This window comes from Pogona vitticeps, chromosome 1 (genome assembly GCF_051106095.1).
Source record: "Pogona vitticeps strain Pit_001003342236 chromosome 1, PviZW2.1, whole genome shotgun sequence".
In the NCBI taxonomy this organism is placed as follows: Eukaryota; Metazoa; Chordata; class Lepidosauria; order Squamata; family Agamidae; genus Pogona; species Pogona vitticeps.
In genome coordinates, this window is record NC_135783.1 from 223,443,436 (window position 1) to 223,462,211 (window position 18,776).

At 40.0% G+C, this 18,776-nt stretch overlaps 1 protein-coding gene across 1 annotated transcript in view; it reads right to left on the reverse strand.

Annotated features, from left to right (window-relative positions):
* Positions 1-14,362: 14,362 nt before the first annotated feature.
* The window catches only part of SPOPL (speckle type BTB/POZ protein like), a 41,156-nt gene continuing 36,742 nt past the window's right edge, over positions 14,363-18,776 (reverse strand). Inside the window, exon 11 of the mRNA XM_072983914.2 lies at positions 14,363-18,450. Coding sequence (XP_072840015.1) covers positions 18,306-18,450 — 145 coding nt within the window. The 3' untranslated portion in view covers positions 14,363-18,305. The remainder of the gene's footprint in view (positions 18,451-18,776) is intronic.

The window sequence follows — 18,776 nt, forward strand, 5'->3', positions numbered from 1 at the left end:
AATGCAGTAAGTAAAATAAAAAGGAAAGTATTAACTTCTGGTTAATGTTTTATGTTCCAGAAGTCATCTAAAGATTTGCGCAACCCTTTCACAACCTTCTATTCCTTTACAAGAGCTTCTGCCTAAAGAAAGAGATAAAGCAAGGATGTACCTTAGCTCATTTTCTGTTTATATATTTTATTTTTGCACCAGCTGGTGGTCATAGGAAAAGCTCTCTTCTCTTGTCTACAGATAAAATGATGCTCCCTTCCTCCTGTAAGTATTGCTGTTAGGCCAATGCTGTAAAGAGAATTTTTCTTTTAAAAGTCGTGAAAATCTTTAGTCAGAGTCCTAACAGACAGTGGAAATGACAACTGCTTCTTATATAATTGAATAGACACCCCTAGGAATCTTCAGAAAATTAAAAGGAAATATCTATTCGCGAAGGCTTTCACAGCCGGGATCTACTGGTTGTTGTGGGCGTATCTGGACCATGTTAAATTATCTGTCACCTGGGCAGAGACACATGAGGTCAAGCTGTGGAAACAGTTATCTTTAGTTTAAAAGAATTCCGAAATATATGTGCTTGAGGAGAGCCAAAACAAAGTTTTAAGAGCCATGCAAGGCACTCCAGGGGTTATTCTGTTCTTCTGTGTTCCGATGCAGTGATGTAACCCTTTAATTTGTTGTTGTTGTTTAGTCATTTAGTCGTGTCCGACTCTTCGTGACCCCATGGACCAGAGCACACCAGGCCCTCTTGTCTTCCACTGCCTCCCGGAGTTGTGTCAAATTCATATTGGTCACTTCAATGACACTGTCCAACCATCTCATCTTCTGTTGTCCCCTTCTCCTCTTGCCTTCACACTTTCTTGACACCAGGGACTTTTCCAGGGAGTCTTCTCATCTCATGAGATGGCCAAAGTACTGGAGCCTCTGCTTCAGGATCTGTCCTTCCAGTGAGCACTCAGGGTTGATTTCCTTTAGAACGGATAGGTTTGTTCTCCTTGCAGTCCAGGGGACTCTCAAGAGCCTCCTCCAGCACCACAATTCAGAAGCATCAATCCTTCGGCGGTCAGCTTTCTTTATGATCCGGCTCTCACTTCCGTACATCACGACAGGAAAAACCATACCTTTGACCATTCGGACTTTTGTTGGCAAGGTGATGTCTCTGCTTTTTAAAATGCTGTCGAATTTGTCATTGCTTTCCTCCCAAGAAGCTGGCGTCTTTTAATTTTGTGGCTGTTGTCTCCATCTGCAGTAATCATGGAGCCCAAGAAGGTAAAATCTGTCACTGCCTCCATATCTTCCCCTTCAATTTCCCAGGAGGTGATGGGACCAGTGGCCATGATCTTAGTTTTTTTGATGTTGAGCTTCAGACCGTTTTTTGCACTCTCCTCTTTCACCCTCATTACAAGGTTCCTTAATTCCTCCTCACGTTCTGCCATTTCTTCTTCTTTATGACTTGGTCTTCTTCACTTACTTAGATTCAAAAACCTATTCAGAGGATTCCTTTGCATAGATTCCCTTTCCAATACTTTAGGAACTTCTAACATGGACTGCGTCCTTTCCCCTGCTTGAAGGACAGTCTAGTCTAAGTCTTATTTAAGCTGTGCTTGGAGAACTAACTGCTTGACAGAGTTTTCAACCACAAAAACTTTCCTGCTGTTCTGTGAGCTCTTGGCTGGCCCATATGAAGATACTATCTGATTGTGGGTTTTGCATTTTTCATACGGGTCACTATAGCTTTTGGGGACCTATGTGTGCAGAGTACAGAGTCATTGCATCTCATCAGTGTCAAAGATAGGCTTCCTTATCCAGTTTTTGAGAGATTAAACTAGAGGAGAACACATTTTGGCATTTAATGTTAGACTGTAGCTCTACCTTGGATTGGGCAATGTATTATGTCATTATTCATGACTGTCTGGGTTGCTGCTTGAGTAACAGCCTATCCTCCATATTATTCTACCCAGGCTTCGTGCTCTGGAGAGGACACTCATACAGAGTGTGTTACCATGGTCTTTCAATACTGAAGGATGCCTAAGAAGAAGTAGCTCCCATCCCAATTCACCATTGCTCTGGTAACTAGGACTGATGGTTGTTATAATCGAATGACAGCTGGAGGCTCTCCAAACTATCTCCTCCTAGATTACACAAACTGGCCAAAGTATCAGGAAGTGGGATACCTGCCAATTTATTTATTTTTATTTATTTAAACTATTTATACCCCACCTTTCTCCTCCCAAGGTGGCTTACATCATTAAAAGACAGCATTTAAAGCTAACAAAGTTGAATATGCAAAACAAAACAAAAAAACACAAGCAAATAATATACTAGAAAACATAAGCAACACCAAAACACATTCAAAGCAGCAAGATATACCATTTAAAGTCCCACTTAGGTAGGCAGTCACTGAGCGAAAGCTTGTCTGAAGATAAAGGTCTTTGTCTGCTTGCAAAAGTACAGCAAAGATGGGGCCAGTCTGATCTTCTGTGAGAGAGAGTTCCAAAATCTGGAGTAGGAACAGAGAAGGCCCTCTTCCGTGTACCCACCAAGCTCATACGCAATGGCGGCAGGACCGAGAGCAAGGTCTTTCTTGATGATCTTAACACTCAAGCAGGCTCCTCTAAAGGGAGATGCTGACCTTGAGATAGCTTGGTCCCAAGCCATTTATGACTTTATTGGTTAGAAACAGCATTTTAAATTCAGCCTGGAAATGGATCAGCAGCCAGTGGAGCGGCTGTGTCAGAACTTACAGTATATCACAGAAGTGAGTACATCCCCTCACATTTCATAAATATTTTAGTGTGACAACACCGAAGAAATGGCACTTGGTTACAACCTAAAGCAGTGAGTATACAGCTTCTATAACAGTGTAAATGTGCTGTCCCCTCAAAATAACACAACACACAGCCATTAATGTCTAAACCGCTGGCAACTAAAATATTTATAAAATGTGAGGGGGGTGTACTCACTACTGTTTGTGATCCCTGTGGCCAGCTCCAGTTTTTTAAACTGCTGAAGTTTCCTGATACTTTCCAAAGCACCCATATAGAGTGCTTTACAGTAATCCAGCTGGAATGTAACTAAGGCATGTGTTGTCGTGGCCAAATCAGACCTCTCCAGGAATGGGCACTACTGGCACACTAGTTTTGATTTGCAAATGCACAATGAATAATGGCAGAAATATTTACTGTATTGTTGACCATTGTTTTTTGTGCTATATTGTCAGTGTGCTGCTTTGACATGTAATTTCATCTTTGTACATAATGTAGCTGTTCAAGCTGTTTCCCCCTACCCCAAAGCAACTGACTTTGCCACTTGACATTCTAACTACCAGGCAGAGGATGCTAATGACATACAGGGAGGCTACTATAAGCCTATCAAAAACGGAAGATGCCTATGTAGCTTAATTACAAACATGCTTTCCATCACATTATTGAAACAAAATGCATGGCTGTTATATCTGCATGTCCAAACAAACTAGAATATCTGAATTTTTCTATGTCTGTACAAAGCTGGAGACATATAAAAATTAAATTAAATACAAATTAATTAAATTAAATTTTAAAAAGATAAGATTTCTGAAATATCCTTGAAATAACAAGCCTCACACCAAGCCTCCATACATTTTTGCCACAGTGACATAAGGTTAAAAAAAAACTGCTTTCCTTATCCCTGTTGCTGAAATCTCAGTTCCATCAGTATTTCTCCATCAGCAATTTTTGCTGTTTCACCACACAGGAAATCTAAGCTGACCACAGGGACATATGTAGTGCTTATTAGACCTAAGATGGCTAGGTGTCCTGCTATACTGAGGACAGTCCTCTATGTGAAGAATATTCCTTGTTTAAAAAATAAAGAAGAAGAAGAAGAAGAAGAAGAAGAAGAAGAAGAAGAAGAAGAAGAAGAAGAAGAAGAAGAAGAAGAAGAAGAAGAAGAGCTAGGCCTCGTAGTTGACCATCAACATCTGGACAGGCAGCAGTGGGGGGCATACTGTTTCCAGGTCACTTACCCCACTTTAGTGAGATATATTGTTTTGTCGTGTAAATTGTAATAATCATTTCAGAATTTCCATTGATGCATAAGTCTCAGAATATTGTATGCTAGTTTGTGTACTTGCTAATTCTTTATTTTTGGCATGATGTAGAGTATTTTCCATTTTTTTGTTTTGTTTTTTGGCAATATATAAACAACCTTCCTAATTAAAGCTATTTTTAAAATATCCGTCTGTCTAGATATTTAATTCATCACTTCTTTATTCAATATTTGTAAAACAGCATGCTTTTCCATCATATATAAACAGTGGCAGCTGGCAATTCCACTTTCAAAGTTGCCACCGATCCACTTCAGGTTTTAGTCTGCACTGAATTGGAGTTATCTATGTGCCATTTGTGATAGGGTTCAGAACCTTGGATAGCTCCTATAGAGTGCAGACTAAAATCTGGAACAGATTCTCAGCACCCAAAATTGGATTCACCACCTGTCACTCTTAATGAAATGCATGTTCATATGAATTAACTCTGAGATGCAAAAATTTGTACACATCCTTCTGCATATCACCTCTCATAGCCACAGTCCATCCTTGTGGCTGTTTTTTGATTATCTTGATGTCTGAAGCCATGGAAGCCTGTAGAAAATGTATTACTCTGATTGCACTGAAATCAGTGGGATACATTGCAGTCTTTTCAATGGGTTTTCAGCCCATCAGCAGAGTTAACTCTGTATTGGAGCTGTCAGGGAGTCAGGACTTTTCATTTGGTGTTTTCTTCTTAGCTTCTCCTCCCAATGTATGTATGTGCAGGTGCATGTACACACACTTGCATGCACACACACACACACACTCCATCTCCTAATTTCTGTTCTTTTTACAGATTACACTGCACCTTGTTTTTATACTTTCATGGCTACAGCAAAGCAGGGTAGGGGAAAGCTTCAATATTTTCTTTAAAAATTACAGTGGAAAAGTGACTTCAAACTCTATTCACAGTCCACAAGTGCTCCATCAACTGTGCCACTGGCATTCCTTGCAACAGACATCACAAATAAATTTGATTATTATGCTGTTTAGAAGCAACAGGTCGGGTTGCATTTACAACATTGCTCACATTGTCTCTCACAAATTGCTTCCTTTGTTCGGTAATGGCAAAGGCTGTGCCCACATCCAGCGGATAGTGCAGTCCTTTTGTTGGCCAACAGATGCTGAGAAGTAGAGGGGCCAATTCGGGGAAAGACAAGTAATGGCCCTCCCTGCTTGTTCCACTGCCAGACTTGGTTCTTTGTTTAATTTTATGGTTGGGTTTCAGATGAAAGCAACATGACAATATTCTTTCTATCAAGGGTACTACAGTGCTGCAAAATAATATAACGAATCTCTCTTCAAATCTGTCTGGAATAAACTTTTTTGAAAACCCCAAAGGGCTGAGCTGTTTCTTCAGCTTTGCTACAACATATGGCATGGGGAATTTTCTCTCTTTCCCCCCCTCAAACCAGGACCCACCAGAAATCATTGCAGACCTCTGCGGAATACTACCTACGCGATGGTTCTTAACCTTTGTTACTCAGGTGTTTTTGAACTGCAGCTCCCAGAAACCTCAGCCAGCAAAGCTGATGGTGAAGGCTTCTGGGAGTTGCAGTCCAAAAACATCTGAGTAACAAAGGTTAAGAACCAGTGTTGGAAAGATGCTTTTAAAGTAATTAGAGCTCCCCACAGTTCCAACAACCCCCAAATACAGCTAGTTACCATTATAGTTACACTATAGATTTACACATTATAGTAAATCTTTACATTTATAACTCTTTACAAAATATAATTTTAAGTGTTTACCTGCTTTTAATTATTCTACCATATTTTAATGAGTGTATAGTTTAATTTTTTTTAATGTTCAGTGGCGCAGGATAGCTCAGTGGCTTCGGTATCTGGCTGTGGAGCCAGAGATTGTGAGTTCGATTCCGCACTGTGCCTCCTTGACAGGGCCTGAACTCTAGGGTCCCTTCCAGCTCTGCAGTTCCGAGATGATGATGATTCTATTCTTTTAATATTGTGAGCTGCCTTGGGTCCCCTTATCAGAAAAAAAGGCAGCATATAAATTAAATAAACCATTAAATTCCAACATCTCAAGTGTAACTAAGATAGCTACTCTTCAGACTCTTCCAGACATTATTATCTGCCCCATGTTTTACTGCTTTGGATTCTTCTAAGTCCTGCTCTATCCTACAAGCATGGGTTTTACTGTCCTCAGGAATTTCAGAAGATCCAAAAAGTAGTAGAGGAGGAAGGAGGAGGAGGAGGAGGAGGCGGTCCAATCACCTCTTTCTTTGATGTTTGCAGAAGTGCCGTAACACAGACACACGCCCTTTGGAGGCATAAAATCTTTAAGGTCATCAAGGCTTAACAAGAGAAAAGGGACACGTTCTACCCCTGCAGCTCCGCTGATGATCTTAAAGATGAAGAGGCAAACCACAGGAATAGGAAAAACGTCATCATGTCTCTTCCTCTTTCTTTGAGCTCCCCCTGCCCCCCCCAAGCACCATAAGTACTACTTACTCCCTTTTTGGATAACGTTAACATTCAAAAGGGCTTTAAAAAAAAACACCTCAGAGTGACTGGAATTAGTAGACCAAAACCTCAACCATTCTTGACCTTTTTGGGGGCCACATCCCTTTTAAGAGCTCTTCTCCGTTTCCAGGGTCCCCCTGTCGAACAAGGAAAGCTTTTGGCTGTGTGCAAAGAAGGATGCAACGTGAACAGATAAACCTGTTGAACCACAGACAAAGCTTGCATTAGAATACAGCAGTTAGTATTTCAGGTGCCACAATGTTTTTGTCTTCTTTATTTTTCTGTTGCATGGGGCATAAGCAGGAGAAGAGGAGACCAAATATGAGATGGATTGACTCACTAAAGGAGACAAACCACAGGCTCGAGTTTCCAGAAGCTAAGCAGAGCTGTTGAGGACAGGGCATTATGGAGATGGCTCATTCACAGGGTCCTCATAAGTCAGAGGTGACTTGACAGCATTTTAACAAGAACCACAACAAAAATTGTCCCTTAAAAATCTATTGCTTTTTCCCATTCGAGAGCCTTTTTTAAAATCCCTATCAGTATAATGGAACAGAAACAATGACAAAAATTTCTCCCATGACATTCTATGGCAAACCACAATGCTGAAAGATTAACATATTGTGGTAATCAGTGGGTTGGTCCCATGGGGCAGGGGTGGTGACATAGGAATTCTCATAGGGTCCAGGAAATACAAGATATATTAAATTTGCAATAGTACTGCTAATTCTCAGCACACTGGAATACTTTTGGGGTTAGAAACCCCCCCAACTCATTCAGTGCACAGTTGTAGTTTTTAAAGCCTCGTGGATGAGGATTAATTGGTGGGAAACAAAAATTTGAAAAGTTACTATTTTGGACTAGAGCATGCCTCTAGCAATGGGGGAGTCCTAGGGTTGTAACGGAGAAAAAAATTCTATTCCAAACATAGTCCAAAATATTGTCATTGGAAATCCAGAGGGCTTATCAACGAGTTTGATCAGAAAAATAGGGGTTTAAAATATTTTTGCCTCCAAGAAGAAATCTGACTCACCCTGACAACAAATCTGCATGTTTTAGACATGCTAGAACTTGAATATGCAAATTTAAAGAATGTATTAATTATCATTAGAGATTATTTCACAAAAGACTGTAATTGAAGAAATCATTTGGGAAAATTGAGCTATATGACGGAAAACATTAAGATTAATCAAGTTTCACTTCTGTAATTCTGTCAGCTTGTCAGAAGTGGGGTTCTGCTATTAATATCTAAACAACGGTAAAGTATTTCATTCCCCTCTGACCCCTTATATTTTAAGCCCTCTTAACAATTTACTTTCAAATTAACAAAATATGATATTTTTTCCCCACCAGGTTGAAGACTGCTACTGCAAACTAGCTTATGAGACAACTGTGAGTGTAAAAAACCAACATTAGTTATATCCCTTGCATAGCAACTTCATGATGAGAGGAATTATGATCAGAGGTGCAGATGAGCACATCGCATAAGGATACATTTGGAACTTCATGTTGGGGCCTCACTGTAAAATGTCTGGCAATCCAAACTGAAGATTTTCGCTTCTTTAAAGTTCTTTCCCCTCACAGCCACCTACGCCTTCCAAAAAGCCACTCTAGATTGTCAAAAAACAATCTTCAACAATGTGGATCACCACCAGGACAAGGAGAGGTCATTCAGAGGAACACACAACTCATCTCACACTGTTTAGGATCACACAGCACTCCATAAAATCTTTTCAGAAGGTCCAGGCGGCTGCAGGGGTGAGGATATGTGTAGTTCTCCTTTTGTTAACTCCTTTAGGCTCCAAGCCATTCCCTTTTGGTGTGTGCTCAAGAATGGGAAGGAACATAGCCCTATAGTTCATGCAGTAGCTCCCAGGTTCAGCCTCTACCTCTCCTTTGGAGATTGCCCTGCAATGCTGCTGCCAGTCAGATTAGATTATAGTGAGGTTTACTGAAAGGGTTCAAATAAACACAGGAGAACATGTTAGGCCAACGTATGTACATTGTCTGAAGGCAGCACTGGTTGAAATCCTGTTGTGCGGTCATCATGCAGTCAGGGCCACTTTCGGAAGTGAACTGCCCTAAAATAAGAAATCTCTGTAGACATTATCTGTTCCATATTGAGTCATGTGATATACATAGATATCTCAAGCAGGGCAGGATGGGGAAAAGGTAGGGCATGATCCACTTGTAGTGGTGAGCCGTAAATCAGCAAAATTTTGATTCTCCCTAATCTCTGTGTGAACAGAATGTGCTGGTGAGATTCTTGCCCCAGATTGCAAGTTTGAGATGACAATGAACAAATCCCAGCTCCTCTCCTTCCCCTTCCAATCACCCCGCCTTGGTGTTTTCCTTCTATGTCCATGTTGACTACCTGGCTTTCCCCCATTTATTTTAGGCTTCTGAACTTCCCAGTTAAAATCTGCTTCACTTAGGAACAGAATCAGGCCACCCTCCCTTACCTTATTTGAGAATCTTTGTGTAACACCAAGAGACTGATGTCACAGATATGTTATATACCATCAAGTCAGAACTGACTACTATTGTCCCCAATAGTTTTCCACTTACATGAGGCATTTAAGGAGTGGTTTTATCAGTTCCACCACCAACCCACTGAGTTTCCTGAAATCTGCCTTCCTCTGGTATTTTTGCACTACTTCAACAGATAGTTTTTAAAACTTGCAAACTGTGAAGTAACACTTCCCCTCCTCATTGGACGTGTCTGCTGACTTCAGACAGGATTCTAACCCAAGTCAGAGACAAACAGCCAAATCACACATTCATAGGGTACAAGAATCGCTGCACCATACTAAAAATCAAATTGTTTCAGTTCTAAGTAGTTTCAGATCCATTTAATGCACTATAGAGGCTGCAGCTGGGGAATGTCAAATTGTAATCCCTCTCTTCTTTTACTGCAGAGATAATGCAACCACCGAAAGCGGGAAGAAGAGGTCTAATTGTGGCTCCTCTCTTTGACTGCTGGTTTCTTGTACCATCTGATGGGAGGTGCAATCCACCTACCTCCAGAAGGACACAAGTTGCTGGCTTTTGATCAAATTAGATGTTATTGATAGATATCTTGAATTCAAGATGGCAAAAGCAAAAGAAAATGGATGTATGATGTGAATCTTCATTTCCTCCTGTGGCTACTATGAGAGAATTGCAGGGCAATGTGCAACAAAATCAGAAAGAAAATGTGTAAAGGCATTCAAATTAATATTTTTTTTAAAAAAAATCTGATTAAAGGCTTGCTTACTGAAATGTTGACAACACTTTGAAAACATGTTAGCGTCTTAAACAGATACCCATTCACATTAACACTTCAACTGTTACATAAGAATGAACTTAGCTGAGTATTTTTCTACAGCAAATGTATGGAAGAAGCTGAAAGTGGTCATGATGCACAGCCTTCCGCTTAACTGCAGATGTTTTTATGACTGTCACACATGTGCAGTTTTCTGAGGCTTCCTTTCCCACTATAAGTCTTCATCTTGGGCACTGCAGAACACGGCAGGTGAGAGAAGAAAAGTCCAAAAAGCAACTTGGCTGAATGTTGAAGCTGCAAGATTGGTAATTAACTGTAAACCTGAAAATTCATTAGTGTATCAGGTTTCCTTTCATGGGATGTGGTATCAATTGTTTTTCTTAATATCTATTGACAAAAGAGCTGGCTGGATACTTCAATTAGTTAGGCATTTGGCTGCAGAGCCAGAAGTTCAATTCCTCACTGTGCCTCCCAGACGAGCCAGCCTATGTGGCCTTGGGCAAGTAACACAGAGCACACACACCCCTCAAAAAAAGGGAATGGTAAACCACTCAGAGCACCACCACTCCCCAAAAAGGGAATGGTACAGCACTTCTGAATACCCTATACCTAGAAAACCCTCGAAAAGGTCATCATGTTAGAATTGACTAGATAGCATGCAATTATTAGTCAGTACCTCATTGGACAATATCCTATTGTGTAACTATGTTCGCACAACTTGAGGTTACATCTGTGGTAGTTACAATAGCACAGAGATAGGAGTGTGATCTCCAAAGCATTTCTGCCTGTGCATTGCTGAGGACATGTGACCAGTTAGTTGCAAAACTGAATTATGCAATTCTTTGTTGTCAGTCATAATGCCTGGTTCTTTTATGCCAGTGTAACTTTGCATTATGCCAATATGAACAGGATTTAGCCCAAAGAATTCTCCATTGCTTTTTCTTGAAGTCTATGTTTGTTTTGGTTGGGAGTAGCAACACCAGGGGAAAAAAGAAAAGAAAATCTAGGCATTATATTCTTTCAAACTGTATGAGCACTACATTCTTACTGTATGTATCTTTGCAAAAACAATAGAATACTGCCCTCAAATTCCTCTTCCAAATCATTAGTTTTACTCTTTATGCTACATGTTCACTTGCATTTATTAATTTTAACTCATGATACGAGTTATCCCTCCCTTCCCATCCTCTCATACATTTTTGTTCCCACTGTTGGAATTTAGATAGTAAGCTCTTTTTGGATCTATTTTTTTCCACAGGGAGCCATATATCATACACATAATGCTACGAGGTTTATTGCTTTTATTTAATGTTATGGAGATGGCTGTAGAGAAGATCAAGTGGACTTCTAGTCATGTAACATAGTTTCCCTCGATTTTTCCACAATTATAACCCTGTCCTTGGAAAAGGGTTGACTGACCCTCTGGAAGATGGAACCTGGGAATGGGTGGGAGCTAGACAGGGTAAGCTTCAACACCATTGCTTTCTACAAACCAAAATGCTTTTTTGACTGTAAAGAGGGGGACAGTGATGGCAAAGCTCCTGTTTGCAGGCCACCCTCTTTTCCCAGAATCGGCTGGATTCCAAACATCCAGCTCCCCAGCAGACATGTGGAAAAAACTGTTAAGACTACAGCTCCCCAGAGTGACCAGAAAGCCTTGGAATGGAAGGAAGCCTGGGAAGAGACCAATAGTCCCAGAAGTGGAAGGAGGTATTATGGGAAAGAGAAGAGGTAAAAGAGGGCTCAAAGGTGGGAAAGGAAGAGACTGAGAGGGGGCCAGAAGAAGGGGCAGAGGAGGATTGGCAGGATGTGATAAAATATCCAGGGGAAGAATCTGGCCTGGGGAAAATAGAGAAATCTCCCCAGAGGGATTAAGAGTATGTGACCAAGGAGGACCATTGGACCAGGGTGCTGGTCCAGCTGAAAGGTGCCCAGAGAGGAGGCTGAAAGACAGAGAAGTCCCAATGCTCCCCTGAAGCCCACTTATTGGGGCAAATGAGACAAGAGAGAGACAGCTGGACTCAAGAATCATTCATCATGGATTCTCTCCTTCTCATTGAAAGACCCTGGGGAAACACTCAAGAAAGGGCTTGTCAGATCCTTCCATTGAGAAATACAAGGAAAGGAATAAGGGAGAACACACTGACTGGCTTACAAGCCACATTGTTCTGCCATCCTGCACTTAGTAAGAACTCAACCAAACTCACCAGAGGAACTGGGGACATCTGGTCCACTGGTTTCCCAAGAGGCAGAGGAGAGAATGGATTGGGAAGGCAGATGGGACAGTCAAGCTGAGATGGCTAAATACCGGTTCATAAACATTAAAAGTTGTTGTTGACAAGTTCTTTTCAAAGTTAATAAATTCTGTTGGTTTGGACATTTGTCTTCCTGTATGGAACAATGGATGGAGGAAAGAGACCACAGCGGCCCTAGAGGGGCTGGGTTCACACGGCTTCCAGTTAGTATGGGAGTTCTTATTTACACTCTTCAACACACACACAATATTATAGCACTCTAGCTCCCCTTCGCTGCCCAATTCTTTTGTGTAGAGATGGGGTATTCGTATTTGTATATGAATACCCCTCCACAGATAGACATAACGAGGGTCCAGCCCCCTGGGACTGGACTGTCCACTCACCTCCTGCTGTTGCTCTGGGCTCCGCGCTCTCTTCCTATCGATCCGGAGCTTGCGGTCTGCAAGCCACTATTCGACCTTGCAGCGAGGCTCATCCTCCCACCTCGTGCCAGGAGTGGCTCGCAGACTGCGAACTATGGATCAATACGAAGGCAGCACAGAGCCTGCGGCAACAGCGGAAGGTGAGTGAATGGTCCGGACTCAGGGGGCTGGACCTTGTTACATCCACCTGTGCGGGGGGTATTCATATACTGTATTCATATGAATACCCCCATAAAGCCAATTTTTGTCACAGATATCAAGTGCCATTTGAAGAATTGTATTTCAGTGGGGAATTGATCACATATCAATCAGCATCTGTTCCAGTTCTGCTACAAATGACAATGCAATTCTCGACATGTCTACTCAGAAGTAAGTCCCTTTGATGTAAAGAGATCTTTTACAGACTAGTCTATCTGTTGTCACTATGTGCTGTCAAGTCACTCCCCTTCTTACAGAGATCCTAACAGGCCTTTCAAGGTTAAGGGAGGTGTTCAAGGTGAAGATTACCTTGCCTCCTCAATTGAATTTTTGAAACTCAATGGGATTTGATCCTAGGTCTCCTGAATCCAAGTCCTAATCGTCTATCTACCACACAAGGTTGGCTTTCCTATCTGGCTTTCAAATAATCATATAAGGACAAGAAAATCTATTTTTTCAAAAGGATAGCCCTTCTGAGTGCATGAGAAAAAACAAAAGGAGGATGAAGGGTTGCCTAGCACCTTCTTTCTACTAACATTTATTTTAGAATTAGCTTTTGAGGATTGCTTTTCATTGTGCTTCTCAGAATCCAACTGGCATCCTCATCCCATCATAGTTTATAAGGCCATTTTTTCTTCCAGCATGGAAGCAAAATGATGCTCAAGGTGTTGCAACAAAGACTTTATCATACATGGAAAAAATACATGCCCTGCATTCAAGATGGATTTCAAAAAGGAAGAGACAATATGATTCATATTGTAAATACATATTGGCTACTGGAGTGTACTAAAGATTTTCAGAAGATCAGTTTGTGCTTTATAAACCACAGCAAGCCCCTTGAATGTGTGGAAAGCTATGCATAATTAGCAAACAAAATAGGCTAATCAAATTAGTCATGTTAATTTCTAAATACCTGGAGAATGTGTCTCTTACAGGCCAGGAAAACAAAGCCAAACAAGATTTTTCAACAAAGAGCACTGTACAGTTCTGGTGTCGATGATAATTTTACAGGTCAATAAGAGCAATCTGAATCAGGCTCCAAAACTGGCAACCAAGTTAGATATAAAATATCTTCATATGTTCATGATGACTCTTATCCATAAGCAGAGATTCCAAGACATCTTCAAGAGCATGCCATACAAGATACATGACATCACTTTAATCAGGAAGTCACCAAAGTATGAAAGACAGGTAGCTACTGAAGACAACCTCTAGTTTCTCCAAGCTGACTATCAAACCAATTTGAAAAGAAAAGGAGCAAAGTAAGTTGTCGTTTTCAAGTTGCTTGACTGTTAACGTGAACTGCAGCTCTTTCAAACAAGTAGCTGAAACCAAGGCGGCTTCCTTCAATATACATTTCCTTCCTTTTTACACAATTCTTTGTCACTTACTACAAATTATAAAATAGTGTAAAGGATAATATATATAAAAAGAGAGAACACTAGGTTTTGGAATGTGATATCCCATGTGTTTAACTCAACTCAGCACAGATATAACATGGTGGAAAGAAGATACTTAAGGCTGGGGAACAAGGTGTGTATCACTCTATCATATAAAAATATAAACAGTTTCTCATTAGTTCCTGAGTAAATAAGCTGGCAACATGCTCAGTGAAATATATTATGATCACACCTGTTTTAACAACAGCAAAGTTAATGTCTGAAAAATAATAAAAGTCCACAAAATATTTCTGTATAAGTAACAACTTTATTGTAACTTGATGTCCTGAAATGCAAAAATATTTTCAGCAACAAGGTACAAAAAGTATTTCACTGTCAACATCAGGCGGATATAAAAGGCTGGATGGTTTGATGCAAGTGTTTTTTCATGACAGGTTAATGTGAATAATTTCCAACTAAGATCAGGTTTATGTTCTTTCAATGTTTAAATTCTAAAACAGGACTCAAAAAATAAACCTTCATTCTGACATATCAAAATCCAGAATTAACTAGATCACAGAATATGAATAACGCAAACCACAGCAAACACTGACAGAAACCATGAGGGCCCATTTCAGTGAAAGTCCATTTGCTGCAAGCAGAAAGCAAGTAAATCAATGCAGTTGTAAAACGAAACAACCAATAGCTCATAGGAGGTCTTAAGAAAATCCAGTAAACTTGACCAATAAAACTAAAAATGGGGGGTGTATCAATTGTTCTAAGTATAACCGAAACAAAAAAAATCTTCAAATGGTTTTCCTCATATTTTCTATAGGACTTTAATTTATTAGCACAGTTAGTCTTGAGCTCCAAGAAATTTTCTCTTCATAAGGAGACCAACATGCAGACTATGCCTTGCATTCTCTTTGAATGCAGAAATTCATGATACTGTCATCATTCTACATATGGGTGGGAAGCAACCAAACACCTTAGTGTTAATAACTCTGTTTTAGGATTTGGAGTTTTGCATCTCTAGCTTTTGAAGACAGACCTATCCTTGTTCTGCATTCACATTGTGTGTGCATGTGTGTATGAAAGAGACACTGTGTGTGTTAAATGTGTTTGTGTGTAACCTTAACCCTACAAGCACACACACACATGTGCACGCACGTGCACACACACAAGTCCTTCTCAGTTCTAGTTTCCCAAAACTATCCATCCTATTATTTGCATTTCAAAAAGGCACTAAGCACATTTATACCTACTTCAGCATGCAGTAAATGGACTGTCGAGATTTGGATGGGACATTGAAGTTTCCTTCATTGGAAAACACTGCCACACAGGTTATGTAAGTAAAATCTCTGCCACTTTTAAAAGCATTCTGAGTCCTATTTTTCAGAAAATAAATCTTTGTTAAAAACCACACATCATTTACACAACACATGCAGAATGTTCCCTTCAGGGGAAAAGTTTGATGGCGATGGCTGATGAGTATTTAAGGGGCAGAACTGGCAAGCCCAATATGGCACTTTGATAATTGTGCTGAAAATCCTGTTAAGTGGGCTGTCGCCTACCCTCAGAAAAATGTCTAGTTTTCAGCCAGAAAATACATTTATAAATAGATTTTTTTCTCTGCAATACTTTGAAATTTACAATCTACTCTTATGGAAACACAGAAAACACAAGGAAGCTGCAGTTAATTGGAGGAAGTTCTTGCCAGCTTTTTCGGAAGAGTGAAAATAACACATGTAATTCGCTAAGGGGAAAAGGTGGATTGGTATACTCACTGAACACATCATTTCTTTTATTTTAGTCTCTCATATAGCCAACAGATAATATAGATCAATTATCATGACTGGCTATTAATGTTAGACATGGTACGCATCTTACTAATTTTTACACGTGGGAGTGCAACACAGTGTTTGGTATTTTTGGTACGAAGTGTGCTATTAAGCCTCTTTAAAAACTTTATAAAGAAAATGCTTAAGGATGTTCCATCTGATTGCTGTGTCTAATCATACCAGAAGAAGCTGAAAAGGACAATTACAGTATTAAATATTCAAGTCACTTTGTATATTATAGCTGAAATTTCAAGATGCAAGGTATATTATGATTATTTATTATACTAAACTAGGAGTTTCTCTGCTATGGAGTGGCACACATTCTTGTATCTCATCTGGTAAGAATACTAAAAGAGTAATTTAGATAAAGAGAAACTTCCAATAAATGTTAAAAACTACAATTTATCTCTGGATGGAACATCTCTCTCGCACTTTGGTTCACTGAATAATGTTTAGGCCCATTGAAACCATAAGGAGTACAACAAAAACGGCCCATTTTACTGTGCCTCAAAGATGCCAATGCAAATTTCACATAGACTTAACCCAAAGAAAGAGTTCAATCAGAATATGTATTTCTAGTTTTAGTACTGTGTTGGCACAGGACCACTTCTCTTATGTCCAATTACTTTCCAAGAATTTTTTTACCCAAGTTAATAGTTAAGAAGAAACAAGCTCCGACAATTTCAATGTTATTGGTGCTTCCATGCTGAAAACAGAAAGATGACACCGTTTGAAAAGAGAAGGATTAAGCATGGGAATCAGAAGGGCCAACTAAAATCTTAATTGCAAAATTCAGAGGACTTCCCTTTTCTGATAGATAAATGCAATTTCCCCCATGCCAGGAGATATAGCACACCATTTTAAAAGTAAAATTCAATGGAGTAAGTCAAGAGATGTTTACAATGTGCACTGCTGCAGACAAATCCTTCCAATTGTAAACAACACTAGCAAATACACTGGAAGTGGTGGCATTAAAGCTAAGGTTTGTATAAGATGAAACTGGCCCATCACAAGCAGTTTACAGGTTGTTATATCTTTTTCACATTATGCAGAATTTCAATACCATCCACAATGCTAGAACAATAACAAATGATAAAAACAGTAAGTCAGTGCTTACAAATACTGACATTTCATTTCAGACTTCTATTCTTCCAGCTAAGTGTGTGACTGTGCAACTTCCACTAATGTGAACAGGCTTGTGCATACACACACAAAGGGAACATAGCCAAGCCTGTCCAAAGTGTGAAAATAGAATGGATTCTAGCATGAACACTTGAGATATTCACTTAGAATCAACATCTCTAAAGTCATGCTCTCCTTGTAACAAAACTAAATCCCATGTGGCTGTGGGCATCTTAATGTATTTCAAAAGTTAGGCCACAATTACTGTACCATATTTATCAAAACCAAAATATATATGTACCACACAACATATAAAAGTTACACATTAAAAGTGCATACTGAGAATCCGTAATTTTGGCCCATTTCTGAAATTTACATTTGGTCATTCTTACGCATCCTTGACTTCCAAGTATTTCCTCCATTTGCGAAACAACTGCTTCTTCCTAGCATGTATCATTTATTCTCTCTCCATAGTCCTACCATCTTCCACTCTGGTTCAGTACAATGTAAAATAGGAACAGATCCTAAAGTAACAGAGGCCAAAAGGGTTATGATGTGTTTTTTTTAATGTTTGATGGACACACGCACACACACACACTCTCTCACACACAGAGTAGGCGGCATTTGCAAAATTACCATAAAACACATTTCTGGGCCAAGACATTGCATATTTCCCTCACTTACCTGAACCAATGAAAAATAAATTATATTCAGAGTAGTATATTGCCACAGCATGCCTGACAGCATCCTCTGAAGGCAGGCAGATGCACTCTAAATACAGTACTTGGACTGGAGTGCTGGCTGCCCTCCCCTTCAACTGCTTTTAAGGAGGCTAGATGAAACCGTCCAGTTACCACAAGACCAAATGATAATCTTCATTTTGAGATTTAAATTGGGAGTAAAAAAAGAAAAAGAAAGGAAGAAAGAAAGAAAGAAAATGAAAGAAGATCCCTTTCAAGAATGGACATTGATCATTATTACTGCATTATGAAGCTAGTGCAATCCTACACTGCCGAGTCAAAAAGACGAGGCACGATGAGAGAAAAAACAAAAGCAAGAAAATCACAAATGAACTAGGAGCAGTTGTCATTAAGGCCTTTCAGTGAACTGGAGAGTTATCAGTCTAATTTAAAGCTGATTAATAAACCATATATCATCCGTTCTTAAAAGCTTCCGGGTTCTGTTCTGTGGACAGGGTAGCAAATTCTGGCAGATGGGTTTGTAAAAAGAAATCCCTCTGGATACGGACAGGGAGTCACTCATTCTCTCAAGTTCATGGAAGAAGATTTCAAGACTGTTTTAGCCGTTTGCGTGGAATGCCAAACTGTGGACACTGTGCAGAGGCGAGGGCTCGAAAGGCTTCCGCTACTAAGTGGGGATGGGAGTGGATCATCGACTTCCAGCCGGCTGTTTCCATTATGTCTGTTGCTTGGCTGTAAAAGACAACGTATTTAGAAGGACCACTTCCCAGTTTAAGAGACCAGCAGCACAACCATGTGCACAAGTATCCAGAGGTCAGTCTTACTAAGTTCAGTTTACTGCCAGAATAAAATCTAAACCATGGAGGATAATGTCAGATAGCTCACACTGTCTGTGGCTGCAACTCTGTTAACGTTTGCCTGAGAATAAGGTCCACTGAACTCAGTAAGACTTATTTGCATTAAACATGCTCTGGATAGCATCACTAACTATAAATTTCCATGCATTTCACAGAGACAGCTAGTTGCAAAGGACAATCCAACTGATACTGCCCCTTAGA